The 23,138-nt window shown below is 37.6% G+C and overlaps 1 protein-coding gene across 1 annotated transcript; it reads right to left on the bottom strand.

Moving 5' to 3' along the window:
* Positions 1-2,122: 2,122 nt before the first annotated feature.
* gk (glycerol kinase) lies at positions 2,123-23,038 on the bottom strand. The gene is made up of 21 exons (XM_055227253.1): positions 22,851-23,038; positions 19,719-19,792; positions 19,525-19,631; positions 18,908-18,985; positions 18,738-18,817; positions 17,784-17,921; positions 17,601-17,710; positions 16,400-16,466; positions 16,180-16,197; positions 13,864-13,899; positions 13,718-13,785; positions 13,474-13,516; positions 13,140-13,220; positions 11,609-11,687; positions 10,923-11,019; positions 10,045-10,129; positions 9,844-9,964; positions 6,011-6,154; positions 5,813-5,899; positions 4,194-4,280; positions 2,123-2,508 (listed from the first exon to the last, which is right to left on the bottom strand). Exons 1-21 carry the CDS (start codon positions 22,944-22,946, stop codon positions 2,498-2,500), a joined length of 1,707 nt encoding a protein of 568 aa, XP_055083228.1. The 5' UTR covers positions 22,947-23,038; the 3' UTR covers positions 2,123-2,497.
* Between the last annotated feature and the right edge of the window lie 100 nt (positions 23,039-23,138).

Genomic DNA, 23,138 nt, shown 5'->3' on the forward strand with positions numbered 1-23,138 from the left:
TGTGTCACATTTCTGATGGGGGTACGACGCCTGAATGCTCCACAATACGGCATTAAAATGATCTATTTAATTTAAAGACGTTTTTATTGCTCCAAAATCCATTGAAAAACACAAATTCTCACCTCTAACTGACCTGCTTGTCGCCATGGAGACGTTTGACTGGAGGGTTTCGCAATATGGCATCGAAGCAACATCTCCATGGATAAGAAGGTGGCTGACCTTCCACCAGAAAAGTTACACAGTGTAGCTTTAACAGTGAGATACATATAACAATCAAAGTTCCATTGGTTAATCTACTTGTACATATCCCTTTAGGCTTGTTTGTAGTACTTTTACTGTACAGTGGAGTAATAGTATGGTACTAGATCATCCACTTAGCAGCTCGGCTAGACAGGGAAGATCTGGGAACACCCTAAACATTGGAATAAACAAATTATGATTAATCCAGAGGGTGTCAGCTGGTACCAATCCATCGACAACATTCACGGGATGACAAAGAATCGTTAAAAGTCATTGTCGCGTAAGGATCTTCCTATAGCCGTAATCATGAATAATCCAAAGGGTGTCAGCTGGTACCAACCCATCAATTACTTTTTACAGGACGACAAAGCCTTGTTAAAAGTCATTGCTGAGTGTAAACTTTTGCCGTTTTATTTTGGATCGTAGTTAAGAGTGCAAAAGTGGCATTTAAGATAATGAGTAATGGACTTTTATTTGGGATTGATGAACTTGCCTGGACCTGGCGAACATCTAGTGCCCATTAACTGACTAAGGAGAGCAGATAAATGGCGTAAATATCGAGAAATAAGCATGTTATGTACTTTAATATGGGGATAAGCTTCGCCATTCATTTGTATGTGAAGGAGCTTTCGATTTGACCTAACTCTGAATAGCAACAGCAGTTATAGAGAATTTTTTCGTCAATCAAGGTCTATGAATTTGAGGACAGGACCTGGTTTATGAATAATATCTGAAACAAACACTAGCAAAAGTTCAACGTCTTATCTGTCAGCGCACATGAACAAAGGTGAAATACTGTATTCTTATCACAATTGTGTTATAAGTGGCACTACTCGCCAACATACTACTATATTTTTTGTCAGATGAAAGGGCTTTTAAGACACAAGATTAATATGGCAAGTTTGTAGAGCCAATCCCAAACAAATAATGAGAAGGTTCAACTTTTGTGGATTATAAATTTGGATATTTCCCTCAAAAACAGTGAATCGCTCATAGAGTTATACAGGACTATGGAATATGGACTATGACATGAAATTCTAAAACGCCATGAGTGATGCAAAATGAGCACTGTTGCCATGGCGATCAACAATTCAAAACAAATGATTCTGTCTTGTGAATGATCAGCATTCAAAATGGCTCCTACAAACAGGAAGTAAGGGTGGGAGTGGAGCTAACTGGAGGCTCTGCTCTGTCTGAAGCTCTATTACTCATTTTAATCTGAGCTTTGTTTTAACACAATCTGACCAAAAATAACTGACTGTAGCTGGAACTACAACAGGAGAGCTGATAATAAACCAGTCCCTCTCAAATAACATTACAGTCACACGCTAGCTAGCATTAGCCAACAGTTTTTCAGTTATTTGTTCTCACCTTTTTTGTTCAAAATCAAATATCTAAAAAGGACATGAGCACTCGTATTGATCACAGGCTCCTGGAAATGAGTTGTTAAAATCCTTTTTGCATTTTTTCTTGAGTTTGCTAACGTGTGCACTATGTCGCCATGATAACTGCTGAACATTCTGCCATAGACATACATGTAAAACCCCGTTATCTATAACCATGCTATTACTGTAGAAAGTGAGTGTAGTACAATTTGCCCTAACCCTTTTTAAATAATTGTCATTTCAGTGCATTAAAACTTACAAAACCATCTGCATAACTTAACATTCACTTTTTCAATTGCCACAAATCAGTTATTTACAAGTTCAAAATCTGTAGCTAGCCTAGTGTTTCAAGTTCATTTTTGTCCCTTCAATTCATTTCACAATACTGGCATTTTTCCAAGTGCCAATCCGTGTAATTCCTTCTTTCCTCGGTCAACTGACAGTGATAAAAAAAATTAATAATAATAATAGGAAAAATAAAAACATAAAGTGCTCTAAAAAAAAATCCTGAAGCTACAAGACAAAAATAGCCTGTGTGCGACCGTTAAAAAAGTGGTTACGTCTATGCAAATTACACAGACCAGTAGAAAAACACGCCAGTCACACACACGGGAAATCATACTGCCACAACTAAAGTACAAAAAATACTGCATGGATACTATGACCAAAAAGTACCAGAGTCCCTCGTCTTCAGTAGCAAAAAGCAATACATATTAAAAGTCCCAGTATCAGTCAGATTGTCCACGGTTTTCCTTTCGGGATGAGGATTAGGACCGGGCTAGAGTCATCTTCTGGAATGTTCAAACACAGAGCCCATAGCACAGAGCGGGGGTCCATGCTGAGTGATTCTTCAGATCTGCATGAGGATCCATCTAGGTGTTACCTGGACAAGAGAATATATATTGAAATTAACTTTTTTATTTGAAAAAAAAAAAAAAAAAAAAAAAAAAAAAAATAGATACAAACAAAACTGGGTTAAAACAGGTTAAAGTGCACTATGCAACTTTGGAAACATATTGTCTCCATTAAATGTTTCACAGTATAGTATTAAACTTCTCCATAGATACATGCAGATCAGTAAAAGGCATAGATTGTAAGTGGTCATAGCTGTCACGTTGCAAATAAAAGGTGAGCATGGGTGTGATTCGGCTCCATCGGCTCTGGTCCCAATTCACTTTGTATTGAAAAAACGTTGCCCCTCCCTCTGTAACTGTTTAAACTATTTGTTTTAACCTGCTCTACGTCCTGGAGTTTTTCTTTTGGTATTTTCTCCATTTATTAAGTAATGACCATTAATAACAGACCAATGACTTGCCCTCTTTACCCGCGGTCACACCCACTAGCCTTAGCAACAGGTTGAGTGACAGCCTCGTTGCTAAGTGCCTGTTCTCTTGCAAACTAGTGGTGCGAGTGGAAGGCCCTTCAACACCCTCGCTCCTGATTGGCTCTTTGGTATAAAGGAAATTGTAATTATTGTCATTTTCTTTCAATCAGCTGATGGACCCAGAGCTGACATTTAACAACTCTATAGGCTGCGTTCACGTGACATCACAACATTCTAGTGACCCTATAGGACTGTTAAGTGATATTGTTGCACACAGCACATCTGCCAGCTGAATCAAAACATGCACATCTTTAGAATTTCTCGATATTTTTGCAGTGATTCATCATCCCTTTTTAACACGCGATGAATTCAATGAATCATCAAGACAAGAAGCGTGACAGTGTGTGACACATTTAACAATCCCATAGTCTAACACTGAGCTGGAGGACAGGTCAGGATGGTGGAATCTGCCATTTAACTGTCATTACTGTCAGTATAAATAAAAATAAATAAATTAATTAAAAAAAAGAAATTCAGAAAGTGGAGCCATTATTCAACAACTCAAAGTTGTCAGTTAAAAGGACTTGACATGAATATGATAAATTTGAGGAACCAACCCAAACAAATTGTAAGGTTCAACATTTGTGGATCATAAGTTTGAAGATTTCTTTAAAAAACAGTGAATCTCCCATAGAGTTATACAGCCCCCTGCCCTCTGTCTGAAATCAATCAATCAATGAATATCATCAAAATCTAGAACGTTAAACTATTAAGGAAAATAAATAAATTTAACTGGTGATATGACTTAGGGTTGTCAAATGTATCTAAAATCAGATACTATTTGTGACTAAAACTAGTATCAAAACTCATTTGAGCAGGTATCTACTGTAAAAAAAAGTCACATTCACATGACAGAAATGAACCTTTCCTGAATATCTTTAGAATGATTTTGAGCTGTGTCAGAACAAGTATAAGACACATAGACTAGTGTATGAGGGATTACACAGATAAAAAGCCACATGGGAATATAAAAGACTGTCTAAAGAAAGTTTTTTATAATCATCATGGTATTTGAATCAGTATTGAGTATCGAGTCTATTCCTCAGTATCGAAATCAAGTTTGAATTTTTTGTATTGTGACAGAATATGGCTTGAAGGTAAGGCATATGAAATGCTGATTTATTGATAAAATTGTATGCATTTTGGCTGTCACATGTACAGTGGTGAATGAGAGAGCTCCTGACCTGCGAGGTACTTGGCTCCCACCAGCATCACCATACTGCCCATGATGTAGAAGCCCAGAGGCATACTGCAGAAGATACTAGGCTCACCTGCAGGACACACACAGACAGTTACCAGGATAACTATAGTTGTACAAGTACACTGCTTTGATGATGATGTCATCAACATTCCCTGGGGGTGTGAAGCTAACTGGAGACACTGCTCTGTCTGAAGCTCTGTTAGTTAGGTTAGACTTTAATCTGAGCTTTGTTTTAACACAATATGAACACAAAGAGTGGATTTAGCTAGAACTAAAACAGGTGAGCTGATTTGTGCTCATAAACAAGTCGCTTTCAAAAAACATTACGGTCACCTTTTTGCTGAATCTCAAACACCTGAACAGGATCATGAACGCTCGTGCTGATCACAGGCTCCTGGAAATGTGTTCATTTTGTATTTTTTCTTGACTTTTCAGAGTGTCTTAAAACTTTTTAGGCAGTGTTGACTAATGTGTACATTGTGTCATGGTAACTGCTGAACATTCCACCATAGTCATGCATGCAGAACATCCCCAGAGTGATGTCACTGTAAAGTATCAATAAAGTTGAAAATTATATTAATCAGTCAAGTTTAGAGACATATATTATAATAATAATAATAATAATAATAATGCCTTACACTTGTAATGCGCTTTACAGGCTTGTCAAAGCCTCTCAAAGCGCTACACTATAGTCATTATTCATTCATTTCCACACATATTATGATCCCACACTTATGATTATGTGCAGTGTTTTAGACAGACTAATACTGCAAAAAACAAATAATAAATTATTACACAGCAAAATCATGTTTAGTGGATAGAAATAATTTCCATAAGAGTTTATTAGAACTATACACTACACTACACTACCAGTATTTCTTTATTTGCATATTTGACTATTTACATTGTAAATTCTCACTGAAGGCAAAAAACAATGAATGGAAAGTAGTAAATACAAGTATGAAGTAACTCCAAACATGTTTTATATTTTAGATTCTTCAAAATTGCTTTTAACCTTTGATTTGATCACTGCTTTGCACTCTCTTGGCATTCTACTAATGAACTCTGATGAGGGTCAGTTATGAAGTAAAAAACATTTCAGGAGACTTTATCATGAAGCTCACTGACAAAAGGCAAAGGGTTTGCAGCCCCGTTGACACAAAACGTTTTATTGTCCTGTAATCAGGAAGTGTGTGTTCACAAGTGTGTAGCTTTAACGTTATGGAAAAACTCAGTAGTACTGGTCTCTGAGAGTTGTGACGTGTTTATAAACACATCATGGTGAATAATTAGGATGCTCAGAATCCATAAGGTAAGTGAGGAATAACTTTGAGACACTGCAAACCCTTTAAAATGGTTCTGTTCTATACTTCTGTTTTTCACATTTTAAGTAAATATCAGGTAGAGCGCCTTTAGGAAATGTGAATTTAAAATATAAAACACAGTTAGACTTACTTAACATGTTTTTCTATGCTCTAAACACGTGGCTTCATATAATTCAGTATGTATTTGCAATGTGCAAAGCAGTAAACATAAAAAGGCACTGAATAAATAAGAAGGCGTGTCCAAGCATTTGATAGTGTATAGATCGCAGTGACGTACTGTTCCCGTTCCCCTGCGGCTCCGTGGTCTCCCAGTTCATGGCCCTCTGCACGGCCTTCTTCCAGCGGGCATACCTGAACTCACTCTCTGGAACACGGACAGAGTAAATGAGACGGGCTTGGACACATGATACATCCTGTACATCTGGACAGACAGACGTGTGGTACTTTCACATACTAGTATTACATGTACATGTACCTTCAGGGTTGATCTGCGGCTCAAACTTCTCACAGGTGACTTCACTCAGGTCCTCTGGGCACAGGCTCCACACGCTCACACCCTCTGCAGCTCCGGCCGCCATCGCTGCCCCCAGAGCTGTGGTCTCAGGCATCGACGGCTTCACTGCAAGAGCAACACAAGAGCACATTTATTTTATTTTTTAATTATAACTTGGTTTGGTGAGATATTACCTGTGGTCAGTTAAGTGAAGGTTTGTGGAAGAAAGTTGAAAAGAAGAGAACAAAAATACAGGAAGTAGTACTGAGTTCAAAAAAAGAATCCCTCTATCTAGTGTCCATAGCAGCTGGTCAAAGCCTGATCTCGTCAGCTCTCAGAGACTAAACAGGGCTGAGTTAGGACTTGGATGGAAGACTGCTGCAAATATCAGGTGCCACAGTGGGACACCGGTGGGCATTGTGTCCTTAGGCAAGACACTTCATTCAGATTGCCTAGTATGAATGTGGTGTGTGAGTGTTGGTGGTGGCTGGAGGGGCCGATGATGCAGATTGAAAACCGCAATTGTGTCAGTCTGCCCCAGGGCAGCTGTGGCTGCAATAGTAGCTTAACACCACAGAGTGTGGAGTGAAAGAATAATACTCTGTAAAGTGCTTTGGTTGTCATGAAAGGCGCTGTATAAATCCAGTGGCTAATACATTAAGCATAAATAAATTAGAGCATTGGCTTTTGTTTACAATACTGTTGCTTAGTAACAGTTATATAATTACCCCCGCGTACATTTCACTAAAATGGACAAATTATGGAATACTTGAATACTAATTTTCAGTAAATTCTTAAATGAAATGCAATGCAATTTAAGTGCATCTGACACTTAAATTTTAAGATTTTAAGTGTCAGATGCCCTCCCTCTGTGTCAGACTCCCATGTCTCTGTTTGCCCATGGAATCTTATTCAGTTTAAAAGCTGCAAACTCTGTTTGGACCTCTACAAAGATGTGTAGTTATTCTGAACACAATTGTGAGATTGTTTTGTAGGCGTGTAAACTTGAGCAGTTGGAGAAAAACATTATTGTACTGATGAAAAAACACTTCCTTGTAAAGCTGGCCCTCTCTTTGAGCCTATGCAAAAGAATGCAAAGAGCGATAACCATAAACCAGTTTAGGATCCACAGGCTGTGAGATCACAGCATTGGACTGTCTGTTACTTTTATTTTCACCCAGATGTCCCAAGGGAGAGTTCAGCGCTTAGTTGCTACTGTGTATTGATTTGTATTTGTATTAGGGTTGTCAAAAGTATCAAAAATAAGATTCTAATTACTAAACTACTAAAAATAGTATGAAAACTTGACACTCATTTAAGCAAGTAGCAATACTAAACTCTCACAGGACAGAAAATGAACCATTCCTGAATAGCTTTAGAATGAACTTGAGTTGTATCAGAACAAGTATAAGACACATAGACTAGTGTACAAACATGGACCACTATGGAACACATCTGGACACTGAGGGAATACACAGATATACAGATGAAACCAGAAGTTTACACACACTATATAAAAAGACCCATCCACTTTGTATTTCCTTCCACAAGCTTCTCACAATAGTTGGCAGGAATTTGGCCCATTTCTCCTGACCGAACTGATGAAACTGAGACAAGTTTGGAGGCCGACTTGTTCGCACATGCCTTTTCTGGTCTGCCAATAAATTTTCAATAGGATTGAGATCAGGACTTTGTGATGGCCACTCCAAAACAATAACTTTATATAGTTTTGCAGGATGCTTTGGATCACTGTCCATGTGGAAGACCCATTTGCACCCAAGCTTTAACTTCTTGGCTGATGTCTTGAGATGATACAAATGTATTTCCACATAATGTTCTTTCCTCATGATGTCATCTCTTTTGTGAAGTGCACCTCCCTGCAGCAAAACAACTCCACGACATGATGCTGCCACCCCCGTGTTTCACAGTTGGGATGGTGTTCTCAGGCTTGCAAGCTTCCCCCTTTTTCCTCCAAACATAACTATGCTCATTATTGCAAAACTGTTCAATTTTAGTTTCGTCAGAACACAGGACATGTCTCCAAAAATGAGAGTCTTTGTCTCTGTGTGCATTTGCAAACTGTAATCTGGCTTTTTTATGTTTCTTTTGGAGTAATGGCTTCTTCCTGCAGATTGGCCTTTCAGCCCATGATGGTACAGTCCTCGTTTCACTGTGGATAATGACACACTCCAGATTCAGCAGCATCTTCACAAAGTCTTTTGGTTTTGTTCTTGGGTTGATATGAGCCATCTCCTTCCTGAGTGGTATGAAGGCTGGACACGCCCATGGTGTTTATACTATAACAGTTTGAGCAGATGAACGTGGCACCTTCGGATGTCTGGAAATTGCACCCAGAGATGAACCAGACTTGTGCAAGTCCACAGTTCTCTTCCTGATATCTTGGCTGATTTCTTTTGGCTTTTGAGTTACACAAAGAAGCAGTGTGTTTCAGGTCTGCTTCAAATACATCCACAGGTGTGTCTATAATTAACTCAAATGTTATCAGAAGCTTCCAAACACATGACATCATCATAAAGGCATTTCCTCATAAATGTATAGTAATCTTACTGTATTAAACTTCTGACTTTGAAGAAAGTAATGACAAAGTGTCTAAAAAAATCCTCCTCTCATTATTCTGGTATTTAGCAAATAGAAATAATTTTGGTAATTTTAATTGACCTAAAACAGGAAAAGTTTAGTCTGATTTCAAGTCAGACAGTGAGAAAAAGAAGCCTATGCATGTTTTTGAGTGTAAACTTCTGGTTTCAAATATAAGGCCATATGGTAATATAAAAAAGTACTATCATTTAATGTTGAAAATCACATTCTATTGTCTAAAGAAAGAGGATTTTTTTATGATCATCATGGTATCGGAATCGGTATTGAGTATTGAGTCTATACCTTAGTACTGAAATCAAGTTTGAAATTTTAGTGTCATGACAACGCTACGTTTACTGACGGAGGACTGGCTGCAGTCCATTGAAATATCAGATTGTGAGGACTGTTTTCAATGACAGTATGTTATCAAATCATGCATTGCATCCCTTTGAAATCATAAGATAACCCCAAGAAAACATGTCATGGTTTGTGATAATATCTAAGGGAGTGTCCACATTTGTTGGTTTGGGGGACACGGTGTGCTTCTGCATCAGTGCTCATGATGTCAGTTTAGTTGGCGTTCATATTTGAGTCCTGTGAACTCAACTGAAGTGGCTGAGATTTCGCCATAGACCTGACAGTGAGGACAGTGTGATTTGGTGCTTTGCTGCCCTCAAGTTCAGATGCTCTTGTGTTCTGATGCAGGACAATGACTGAACTTGAATATGGCGATTAAAACAAGTCAGAAAAAACTGAAAAACTGTGACTCCACACTGATGCAAATTGTTCACATTCACTATAGGGTGGCCCAACCAGTTATTAGGTTCAGGGTTTACTTGGATATGGATTTGCCCCTTATTATATAAAACATGAAAACTGCATTTTATGATGACTTAATAATGTCTGCATTTGGAAAATATACTTTATAAATTGTCTTAAAAACTACGCAGGAGAAATCAACAGTTTTATCTGTGACTTAACAATCCAGGCAAATTGCAAACGGAGCATTCTTGAGTACTCGGAGAAGACAACTTTGGAGCGTGAATGAGGAACAACATTGTGACATTGTTAAAATCACAAAAAAAGTAAAGTTTGCAGAATGCGTGTCCTTTAAAATTGGTCTGATGATCTCAAACATGGATATATGGTAACTACGCAAAAAAAAAAATCAGGAAAGGTTGGCATCTCTGTACTCTGTGTCTATGTTGTTAGCGTACCCACTGGGATGCACAGTATGTCGGCCTGTAGTTGCATGAGTAGCCGGTTGGATGTCATTCCTCCGTCCACCTGCAGCTGGGTCAGGGGGATACCACTGTCCTGGTTCATGGCGTCTAAAATCTACAGAAAAACAAAAGACAAATGTAACCCAGCCATCTGACCTGACATATCTGATGATGTGCAGGTAAAACAGTCACTACCTCTTTGGTTTGAAAACAGACAGCCTCCAGCGCAGCAAACGACAGGTGATTTCTGTTAGTGAACTGGGTCAGACCACAGATGATCCTGGAGATTATAATACGATTAGTATTCATTTATTGCAATTTATTACAGATTTAAAGCAACACCGTGTAACTTTTTGGTGGCTGCAGTTCACCTCTATGAAAATAGAAAGTTCAAAACAAACAGAGGAACATTTTATCCAAAAGCAATAATATTTTCATCACGACACGCCATGTTTGAGTCAGGTTTGACAGGTGTTACATCTGCCATCTACAGGTAAAAGAAAAAAAATCAAATAAACGTAGAGATGGTAGCTTTAAATTTTTAATCTTTTAGCTAAAAAGTTAAGTACAGGGGGTTTTGGGTATTCATTAACGTTTAGTCTTTCAAAAGTTGCAGTAGCCAATTAAGATGTTTACTTAGCTATAAAGGTTTGTTAAAGGTGCACTCTGTAACTTTTATGCTGCGGGGTCCGTAACCTGCGTGTCTTCATCTGAATGTTTTCTCTTTGCCTGGAATGTTCCATAGTATGGCATTAAACCTATCCCTCTCTGAAACCCATTTTACCATTTATGTTAATAACGCATCCCGTGTTCTGGTTATATTCATTTGTATAGAATAAATGTTGATGTAACTATTGTATCTTTCTGAATATTTCAAAATAAAAATTTGAAAAAAAGTTACAGACGACCCTGCTGAAAGAATGTGTTTTTTAAGGATTTTTTTTTTTGCAATATAAATAACCTCAATATAGACAAGATAAATGCCATACTGTAGAACATTTCAGGTAAAGTCATAATACCTATATGGAGACGGAGTATTGTATTAGCATTCTGAAAGTTGTGTATCGTCTCACCCTCTGGCACTAGGCTCCCAGTAGGGAGCGTACAGACCCGAAAAGGCAGGGACAAAGTAACAGCCATACGATGTGCCCACGCTAGCAGCCAGCTTCTCTGTGCACAAGAACACAATAAACAAAACAGCGTTCATTTAAACAGACAAATAAAATACACAGCAACTGTCAGAAGTGGACAATATATGGTGTAGGTAATCGTTATGAAGGTATGTAAAATTAAAATATCAAGTATATGGGTCGTGTTCACGTCAGAATGTTGTAGAATCCTGGACAGGTCAGAATTCTATGGTGGTAGTTTAACTTTATGATTGCTGATTTGTTGTCCTGGTTTATGATAATTATCTCTGTCCCATTTTTTTTTTTCATGTGAAACGGCCCAGTAATTACAAAGTTCCACGTCTTCTCTGTCAGAATAAAATCAACAAGAGTAAAACTATTTTTTCATAATAGCTTCAGAAAGTGGGATCATTATTCAACCCAAAGACACGATGTTGTCAGTTGAAAGGACATTAAAAATAGTGAGTCTCCCATAGAGTTGTATAGACCCCCTGTCCTCCGTGTAGCATCAGCAAATTTTAGATCATGAACCCGACCCGTTGTCAATAAAAGCTCCATGGCATTTTGCTTGTCAGTGTCTGCAGTGTAAATGGTGTCTGCTGCCCCCTAGTGACAGAAGGTGCACATACCAAGCTCTTCGTGGGAGGCGATGATCCCGAGATTGTCCTGCAGCCAGCGGACCACAGCTCCAGCAATGGCAACTGACCCCTGTGCAAAGACATTTAACGGAAACATTTGTGTAACTTTTACTTTGATGGCCTTTTAATCATCTTTTCCTCACCATGTATTTTGGTTAATTTGTGCTTTCCCCTACCACCTATCTCCGCCCACTGATCAGTATGGTTGAAAAATGTCATTTAGCATTGTAGTCACTGAACACATTTCTTTAATAAAAACATTTTAGATACATATTGATTTACAATGAAAAATTATAAAATTATGATCTACGTTTTAGTTTAAAGATCCTATATTACGCAAACTTGACTCTTGTGAGCTTTAAGCCTTGGGTTTTGTTTCATCACATGTTTGAGTAACCCTTTATTATTAGTCTACACCTCCAAAGCACCTTGTGAGGTCATGAAGCAGTAGTTTTCCAATTAAAAGCTACTTTTTTCCTTTTGTTTAGTAAAGATTGTCATATTCCAGGGCTAAAATTATCCAAACGATTCTAGTGAAGGTGTGTGGAGTTTAAAAATACAGTGAGCGCGTCCTGTATTACCACATGACATCACAAGGTGGAGTCAGAGTGTTTTCTGTTTGAGAGAAGAACACAACCTAAATATGCAGGGTGTGCAAAAACAAAATCCAAAACCTCTTAGCATAATTGATTCTTTGTTCCTAAACATTTTTTTCCTCAATCAAAGTGCAATGTATTTTACATTGTCCAGCGTTTCAAGTATGGTAAGTTGTTTTTTTACTATGGTGTTCAAGAATAAATAATAATACATTACTGATAGCATGATTTATTTATTTTATTACTTTACTCTTAAACCTGGTGTTGAATACTGTGTGCCTCAAACATTGAGGTGAACTTGTTTCTCAGTAAGAATGTAACACCTGTTTATTTTAAGATGTCCTCACTGACACCTCTTACTTTTGTTCTTTGACAACAGACCTCTGTAAGCGTTTTTCAGTGAAGTATTCTACCTTCTGGCAACAATAAATGGTCTACCCATTTATGACCTTGTATGAGCAGTATGTACACTTAGTTTAAATCCTTATAGGACCAGCCTTCTACAGATAGTACCTTTCTCTGAGTATAAGTACTGGAGGCTCCTTTATAATGTAACTCACAAACACAAACACAAACACACATGTCTGCTGTTTTTATCTTCATTCATCTCATGAGATAAACTTTTTCACATCTCTACCTGGTCTGCGATCACTTCCTTCACAATTACAATTACTTTGTAGGTTGTATAAAATATAAAATGCACCAGAATGCAGGAAATGACACATCATTTGCTCAAGACCCTGTTGCACTTGCAATAAATTCAAAATGTTATATTCATTTTATTATTGCAATGTTGAAATAATATATGTGATTATTACTGCCTTTCAGTTGGTTTGAAACAGTCAGTCTTTTGCTATTAAAGGTTACAGACTCTAACCTACAACATGATTTTCATTTGACACTGATGAGTACAGTGTAGCGTGTACCTCGAGTGCGTAGCAGGCAGGTTTGTCTCTGCCCAGTTTATAGGCCACAGTGGTCAGGAGGCCGTGGTCAGACATCACAGGCTGAGAGAGGAGACCAGAGACAGTGAGGGACACATGATGGACACAAACCTTTACTCAAATACTATTACAAAACATTACTATATCCATGTTATGCCCTACAAAAGCCATACGAGAAATTCCTAAAGCAAAGTAAAAGATCATACAAACTAACTATGGTACTCATTTTGATTGAGATATACAGACATTTAAATTACTTTTAATCAATAAAAGGCATCATTAATAGGATCATGCTCAGTAAAGTTAACTTAGTCACCTTGGATCCAGTGTTTCGCAGCAGAAAACACCCTGTCCCATACCTGAAAGACCAAATTAAATCAAATGAACTACTATGACGACAGAACACTGCACTGTACTATATCATCAAAGAGGTTCATGTGTACTGTTGATATTTTGCATGTGCAGGCCTATTGCTGCTTTCCCAGGTAAATGGAAGGTCAGATATTTCCCAGTTGAAAGTTACAAACTGCAAAGTATCAATAATCTAGAGGTGGACTCACGTATTTTTGGCCTGTCCATCCTGGAAGCACATCTGTCCAACCAGAGCGGCCGACTGGTCCCCAAGACACTGCAGGACAAAACTACATGAGGCAAATCCTGATAAAAAATGTAAAGATTGTTGTTTTAAATATGAGCAGATTCTTACCCCGGAGATAGGAATTCCTGTCAACGCTCCAGATTTCTGTTGGAAAAAAGGAAATATATATAGTGACGTGTCTAATGGCATAAATCTGTTAAACTATGGTGGTTTGAGGACTTATTTAGATAATATATTTTAAATAGAGTTTACATACAACTTGTCCTTAAAAGTGGACAAGTTGTTTATTAATATTTTTGTAAGGATGTTTTTGCAGATAAATTGTAAAGAAAATTAATCAAAAGTACTTAAAGGGGATCAAAAATATAGACAAACATCTTAATATTTTTGTTAACTTAAAAACAATTACAAGGAATAAGATAAAACATAAAAAAAAGTCTCAGGGTAAGTTGAAACACTAAATTAAAGCCTGACCCTTGGACCAAACTTAATCATACCGGTACTTGCATTTATAATTTTCAAAAAGTACTAAATGAGATTTCATACAGAAAAAATAAATGCAATAGTTTATACTTTTGTAAATATGCAACCCCAGAGAAGTTATGTCATGTTTATCAAACTCAGACACTTCAGTTAACCTGTAATTTTCCATAATTTTCTCGTGATTGTTTTTTATGGGAGCTGCGGTGGATCAACTTACCCCAATGTCACTTTTTTTGGATAAATTTAGTTCTCTGCTACTAAAAAATAATCGTTTTTGAGATTTAATGGGCGGCTCAACTTAACCCAGTCTCTTCTATAATACATTTGATTTGAATTGCATTATTGCTATAACAACAGAAGCCCGTTACCATAGCAAATCCTTCAAATCAGGAAGAGAAACGCTTTGTCAAAAACTCATAAATTTACATTAATTATACATTATTTGACAGTGAAAGCCAAATAACACAGAGCAGGCCAGGGACACAAAGGGGAGCCCAACCGCAGTGGAGCCTTCAAAGCCTCTTCACTCCCTCCGCCCCGTGTGAGAGCTTTGAGTTCATAAAGTAGTGCCAAAGGGTGAAGAGATTTGAATAAGAGGAGATCTGTTATGTCCGGAGCATGCCACAACACAAGCAACGTGGAGCATCCAGCACATTTCCAACATGTCTACGTAACACGGAGACGTCTGATAAATACGAACAGTGTTTCTCAACTGGTGTCGGGCTCCAAGAAATTGTAAAATATGAATTGTTTTTAGGGTTTTTGAGTCAGGCCTAAATATGCAGGGGTTTAAACATGTGTGAACGAAGCAAAACACAACTCCAGGTCTGTTTGTGATGAGGAAGTATTATAACATAGATCAGAAAATAGCGTAATATGCCAATGCCAAGTAGTTCAAACTGTCAGAAGAGCAAATAATATATCTAAGGCCTCAAAGATACGCTATAAAAAGTGTAGTGTCTCATGTTTTTTTTGCCTGGAATGTTCCATCGCAGTATAGCGTTGAACCTTATTATCTTGCATTTTTTTCCAATTGCAGGTGTATTACTTAAAAATACTTTGAAAAAATGACAATTACAATGGTGGGCTCGCTTCTCTACAGATGTGACCTGTAACTTAGCCTGTTAGCATCATCGTTTTTTCTTCATTCACGGCGATACATGCATTAAAGGGCTCACATTACGGTATTTTCTGATCTATGTTGTTTCCTCGTCACAAACAAACCTGGAGTTGTGTTATGTTTCATTCACACATGTTTAACACACAAACTCTGAAAACACAAAACACTCAGTTCCACCTTGTGATGTCATCATGTGGTAATACAGGAAGTGCTCAGCTGTGTTTTTAAACTCCATACGCCTTCACTAGAATCATTTGAATAATTTAAGCCCTGGAATTGCTTATCTACTTCTACTGAACACAGAGATGTTAACTTGAAAACTATCACTTCATGACATCACAAGGTGGAACATAGCGTTTTGCGCTTTGGAGATGCAGACAGACTAATAATAAAAGGTTCAACAAAACAAAACTCCGGGTATGTTTTTAGTGAGGCAACAACGTTATAATTTGGCTTAAAGCTCAAGTCAATTTAGCTTAATATAGAACCTTTAATGCATCACTGCGGGACATTCCAGGTAAGGCTACAGCATTTCCATAGAAGCAAGTACAAACCAGAAAAGTGACACAGTGCACCTTTAATCAGCGTTAAATGTTAAAGAAATGTACTGGTGATAGCTCGGAGTATTTGTTTTGAATAGTTAGTACTGGTTAATGCAGTATTAGTACACGGTATTAGTAGTGACCAGAAGTTTTGGTTTTGGAATGTGTTTATGAAGAGCGAGTTTTGGAAATGCGCTGATGCGGATGGTGTTAGCGTGAGGAGCTATGAACACATGAATGAGTGGATTAGATGAACAAGTGATGCCGAATGCTACTTACCAGACTAGAGCTTATCTTCTACCAGAGAAGAAGAGACAATGACACACAGTAACGCCTAAGACTTTGTCCAACCAGCATGCAGATATATATATATTTAAACACACTATCAGTCTAATCAATCAGTCTGGTACATTAGTGCTACTGCAGACTAGAATAATGGTCAAATGTGGTATTATTATAAACGTGTATCTGTACAAACCAAAACTTGAAACGTTCTTACCATGAGGCCATAGATTTCTGAGGAGCTTCGCACTCGGGGCAAAATCTCCATAGGAATTCCAAAGTATCTGACAATAAGATAAATATAATCTGGTATGTTACTCTGCATTTCAGAGGCTGTATAAAAATCATCATCTTGTTATATTAAAAGGTCCTATATTATGCAAAATTGATCCTCCTCAAAAACTTGTGTGGAGTTGTGTTTTGCTTCATTCACACATGTTTGACACCTTTATTATTAGTCTGTCTACGTCTCCAAAGCTCAAAATGCTCTGTTCCACCTTGTGATGTCATGAAGCAGTAGTTTTCAAGTTAACAGCTTCATTCAGTTCAGTTGTAGAAGAAAAATTCAAATCTGTCAACTGGACAAAAAGTTGTTCCGTAGAGATTTCCGTAAAATCACAGTGGAGCACTTCCTGTATTACCACATGACATCACAAGGTGGAACGGAGTGTTTTCTGTTTGCGAGAAGAACTCAGTCTAAATATGCAGGGTTTGTGTGTTAAACATGTGCGAATGAAACAAAACACAACTCGAGATCTGTTTGTGATGAGGAAATAACATTATAACATAGATCAGAAAATAGAGTAATATGTGCCCTTTAACTAAATTAAACAAACTAGCAAAGCCACAAATACAAAGTTCCGGTTTAGTGGCATAGCTTGATTACGCCCCTCAGCAGCGGCTCTACTCCGAGCTCCTCCTGTGTGACTAAGCTCCTCATACTATCTCTAAGCACCTAGGCACCCTATGGAGGAAACTCATTTCGACTGCTTATATCCGCCACCTTGTCCTTTCGTCATTATTTTTGTTAATACTGCCCACCGCCATTGCATTGTTGTACAGCTTGATACATGTTTAATTAACTTGTTAGTAGCAATAAGTGAATTTGTCCACTCTTAGGTTAATGAAGATGAACCTTGTGTCTTGATACTTGCTGGTATTAAAGATAGGATTGTGGGATTTAAGCAGTTTGTTCTTCCTGTATATGTGGTGTCCCTGTATGGATCTAGTTATGCTAGCCAGTTAGCTCTGAAATGCTTTTTAAATTACTTTTAGGACCAATGCAACACGCTTTTTACACCAAATATGTTTCAGACGACAGAGATTTTTGTATGAGCTCTCTTTTCTTCTTGTATTTTACTGCTCAATGTGCTTAAACTGCCCCTATGATTGATAGATATTGCCATAACCCCTCATACTTGCAGAGCTCGGGGTCCCAGTCCATAGTGTGAATGTTAAACAGCATAGTTCTACTGGCGTTGGTCACGTCTGTGCAATGGACTCCGCCGGACTTCCCTCCGGTCAGACACTGAACACAATCACAACGTAACATCATTAAGTAAAAGCGATGAGAGATTTTGTGTTTGAATGATGTGTTTTACCCAGATGAGCCAGGAGTCGACGGTCCCAAACATGGCGCGGTGAGACAGCACGGCCTGGTGCACCTCCTCCACGTTGTCCATGAGCCAGCGCAGCTTCACTGCACTGAAGTACGTGCTGATGGGGAGTCCTGTTTTATGCTGAAACAGTGAAGATACACCAACATATGAACAACATGCAAAGAGTGCTGTTTAATAGGTTAAGTGGCAGATTAATAATGAGCTTAATCAGTTTTGAATTATGTAATTTTTCTGGAGGGGTCTTGTCTCCATGGAGATGATTTTGCTTTGGCTAAAATGTGCCACGGTATGAAATTAAGCATTTCTATCTAACATTTAGATCATCATAGACGTTTTTATAGCTCAAAAATACCTTGAAAAACATGGAGAAGAAAACATTTTGGCCACATTCACTACAACAAAACTGGGACTATATCAGGACAAAACCCAAAACTAAACCTGAACTAGACCAAGACTAAACAAAGAGTAGAACAGGACCAAACTAAGTCTACATCAGGAGTAAACTGGGCTTGGTTTAGAACATTCTAGGCGAGTGGTTCTCAAATTTTACAGCACTAGAGACACCTATATGTACTTTCCGTTACCTGAAGAACCCCTACATGCTTTACGTTGCATTTCACTTTAAACCTCCCTTTTGAGGTTTAGCTTATGTAATAAAATACATACTTTTATATTTGACTACATTTTATAGCAGGTTGTGAAAGAATCTATTTTGGAATTGCCTTCCTCATTTCAGCATGAATAAAAAACTAGCCCAGTTCATTTTTCACCTCAGTTCTATCTTGTAAATGAAGTCATGTGTCACATTTAACTGAGGCACTGGCTCTTTTATCGCATTATGTTAAATCCACCAATCAGATCACAGGAATCACAACTCGCCCACCCCTAAGATACGATATTTGTCCGCGTCTATTGTATCATTACATTTATAATCACCTTCAAATGATTCTTATTTCTTCCGGGAGTTTTGCTGATCAGATTCTCAACTGTCGACTGAGTCCGCAGGTCCAGCCAAACTGCGATCACCCAACACATGCAGTAGTCAACACTCTATCAATAATATACTTCAAAACGACGACGTAAATACTAAAGATTCACATACTTACCGACAGCATTGTACAGTGGCTCCCCTGTTTCCTTGTCCCAAACTATTGTGGTCTCCCTCTGATTAGTCACTCCGATAGCTGTGCAGTAAAACATTCAGTTCACATTTTGCAAATACAGTATATAATTATTACATTTACTTCTATGGTGTATTAACAGCGAGCACATACCACATTCAGATCACCATGCTACTTATATTGTTTTGAAAATGCTATATTTGCCAAAAACAATGTACTAACATGTTTTATAAGTTTAACCTTTAACCTTTGCTCTCTGTGCTACGTCGCTCCCCCTTCAGAGCACTATCACAACACAATCAGTGTGCATCTTGTTAATGAAACTACTGCACATAACATCAGGTTTGGCAAGGTGTTGTGTACAGTTTGTATCATGTTTTTGTATATTTATAGAGAATTGTCATGTGTGAATCTTACAGCTAACCATAAGGAGGGTTTGAATAGGGTCCGGGAGAGATCACTAGATTACATAAACATGGATGGATGACATCTAAAACCTCTTCAGGCATGTTTTTGATGAAGGAACAACATTACAATATGGTAGAAAGTACATTTTGCACAATACGCCCTCTTTAAAAAACTCCTTTCTCTGGTTTTTATACCTTTAATATTTGAGATGTCAATGTTGAGTTGGGTTAATTTTTCACACGTCCGCTCCATGCACTCGTACACCGACTGCAGAATTTCTTTTGGGTCTTCCTCCACCCATCTGGAATTTCAAATAAATGTTGCAATTATTCTAATGTTATTGTAAAAAAAAATGATATCATTTTTCAGTAAGACAGGATGAACCTACCCTTCTTTGGGGAAGCTCTGTTTGATTTCCACTTGATGATGGCTGAGCAGCTCTGACGTTGTTGAATTAAATACCTATAAAATACAGACAAGCAACATGTTTTCTATCAAATACAATATCTTATATTATACAGTCCTATTATAGAGTGAAGGGTTGTATCTGGTTGCCATGGTGCAGACAGCTGACAACTATGAAATCTCAAGACAGCAGCGTCACAATTGTAACTTAAGTCACATCAGCTGTGTCTCAACTAGGACTTTAGCACTTTATCACACATATAAATATCCTAGCTCCTAACCATAGCCCTTTGAGAGGCTCTGCTTTGAAAAGTTAAAGTGCATATGACAGGTTTTTTATGTTTTTTCTGTTCTGACTTGGTTTGGTGGAATAGCACCTCTGGTCAATATTTATCATAGTTTTAGATCAGTAAAGTCACAGTTTGTGTCACTTTGCCAGAGGAAGTAGCACTGAGTCTTAAAACAGAATCCCTCTGCCTATGTCATCAACATGGAAAATGCAGAGACAATTTACATACAAAGATGGCATTTTAAACCTTCATTTAACAAAATGAAGGTGTTGCACTTTATTTTTATTAGCCCAATGATACATATTGTGTAATTTAGACAAGTTTTGGCCCTTGAAATCATTACTTATATGTATGTCATATGCTGTTGGTGTCCACACAGGAAGTAAAATGATAAACTTAACAAAAAATTTTAAAAGCTGGGCAAGGTTTTTAGTAAAATCTTAAAGCTACATTATGTAACTTTCTGAAGAAATTGAGAGTTATGCCTTACAATGGAATATTATAGCGAAAGGAACAACATTTCCAATGAAACAAGTAGGAGGAAGCTTCCTCCAGGCCAAAGGTCAGATTTGTGGAGATGCAAGCCCACTCACAGTAAGGATGCATGTCTCTCATTGCAATAAACAAAATAAAATAACAATAGTAAAACCTGCTTTTATTCAAGTATATGTTGGCTAAAAAGTTATATACAATGTTTTAACAAAATGAGTAGTTTAACCTGCCATATGCACTTTAACTTTGTAACTGCAGCAGAATCCAAAGAGTGAGTTACAGAGATATGATTTTGACTGTTTACACCAGTGAGTCACACCTGTACACTAATGCTCTAAATATGTGAGAGTCCAAGACAAGACCAGTTACATTCAATACACACCTAACAAACTTCTGTGCAGTGGCAATAACCAGCTCCTAGCACTAGTGGAGGGAGTAAGGTAGTCAAAAGTATCAAAAATCACATACTAATCAAACTAGATACTGATTTGAGAAGGTTTTGATACTAAAAAAGTCACATTCACGGGACAGAAGTGAACCTGAATATCTTTAGAATGATCTTGAGCTGTATCAGGACAAGTATAAGACACTTAGACTAGTATACACCCATGGACCACTATGGAACCTACTGAACGACTGAGGGATTAAACAGATATAAGGGCACACGGGAATAGAAAAGAAAGTACTATGTGTTGAAAATGTGTTGAAAATCACATTCTATTACCTAAAAAAAAAAAAAAAAAGAGTGTTTTTATTATCATGTTGGTATCAGAATCAGTATTGAGTATCAAGTCTATTCCTTAGTTAGTGACAACACTTGGAGGAAGATCGAAAAATTATATTATTGCAATTTAGGGCTGGGAGATGTGGTAACAAAAATCAAACTATGATTTCATGGCTGTGATGATGTGATAGTTTTGCAAAAACTTCATACTTTCATTCACAAATTTTCAGTATAACACAGCTCTATTAAGGCTAAATCACAATCACATCTAAATCCATTAGCAAATGATAAAGGCTGCAATTTTTGAAGTACCATATTTACCTTCACAAACAACCATATATTTTCATTTTTAATATTCTGCATAAAAACTGTTAGCCCTGTAGTTTAGATCTGTACAAACTTGTTCTGAGATGTGATTTTCATATTAGTTTGTCAGTTCAGATTCTGAACTAAACTGAATCCTATTGTTAAAACTAGGGCTGGGCAGGTTCATTTTATCACATTAAGTATCAATATTTCTATTTACAGGCACATTTTAGTACATTCCTGATGCATTGTTAAAATATAACAACCTAAAATTATAACTACCTAAAATTATAAATTTAATGAACTCCAAAAAGTATATTATTATTATATCGTGACAATATGCATCTCACGGAACTATATTTACTGCAATATGCTGTGGGAGACAAAACTGTGAATATGCTATTTTTTAAGTTAAAATAACTAGACAAGAATTTGGTTATAATACAAGAATTAAGATTTATTTTGGATTGGTTGATTGATTGATTGATTGATTGATATTTTTACATTTTATTTATCATTTTGTTATTTTTTCATGTAGTCTGCAGTGAAAAGAAATAGAATATCATAGGCTATGTCAGGAGTGTCCAAACTTTTCTAATTAAGGGCCACATATAAAAACACAAAGCTGGAGGCCAATTGAGGGCCATAGACTGGTCACCAATACAGTAAATACTTCAAATCTGCATTATTATTACAAGTTAGACTGAAGCACTAGACCTTTATTCATGCTTACATCCTCAATGGGACACAATAAATATTTGATATGGGCTTGTTAAAGTAGATTTTCAGAAATGTACAGTAAAAAGTATTGTTTAAAGTAATATGGGACAATTCACCTGGAAGCTTGAGGGCCAAGAAAAATTGGTCTGAGGGCTGCATTTAGTCCCTGGGCCACAGCTTGGTCATGCCTGATCTATGTGGTTCCTCTATGTATTTTTTAGCTATTGCTGCACCATAACAATGAACTTTAGCTAAGACATTTCTAATTCGATATAATGTGAGGGCCCACGATATTATTATTATTATTATTGTGAGACTCTTGACGATACTACATCACGATATTTGGGTCATTGCTGCATCCCTACCTAAAATATTATATTGTGTATTTTGTATCTAATCTGCTGTATGTGTGCTGCAGTTAGATTATTCATGCCTGCTTTATGTCATTGTATGCGAAACATAAAACACTAGATAAGCAAATATAGCATACAATCATTCCACAGAAGTGTCTACATATTGTGCACAGACAGTGTCCAGTGTCCCTGTCCCCCGCCCCTGTCCTGTCATGCTTCTTCAGACTCACCAAAAACCGTGTGGAGCTGGTTCCCTGATCAATGGCGGCGACCAGCGGCCCCAGCGTGATCCGATGTGAGGACGCGGCCATGGTGCTGCTGTTCATGTGCAGCTCCAGAGCTTTGGCACCGCGGTGGGTCAGGTCGAACCTCGGATCACCGGTGCAGACAAAGCGGCTCAGGATTTACCCCGGTCAGTCTGTCAGTGAGTCTGGCGCACAGCTCATGCGTAGTGTCTCTCATTGATGACGCAATATCAGAACGTTCTTGCTTCAAATTTTCAAGGTCATTAAAATTCA

Source organism: Periophthalmus magnuspinnatus, chromosome 2 (assembly GCF_009829125.3).
Source record: "Periophthalmus magnuspinnatus isolate fPerMag1 chromosome 2, fPerMag1.2.pri, whole genome shotgun sequence".
NCBI classification, from domain to species: domain Eukaryota; kingdom Metazoa; phylum Chordata; class Actinopteri; order Gobiiformes; family Gobiidae; genus Periophthalmus; species Periophthalmus magnuspinnatus.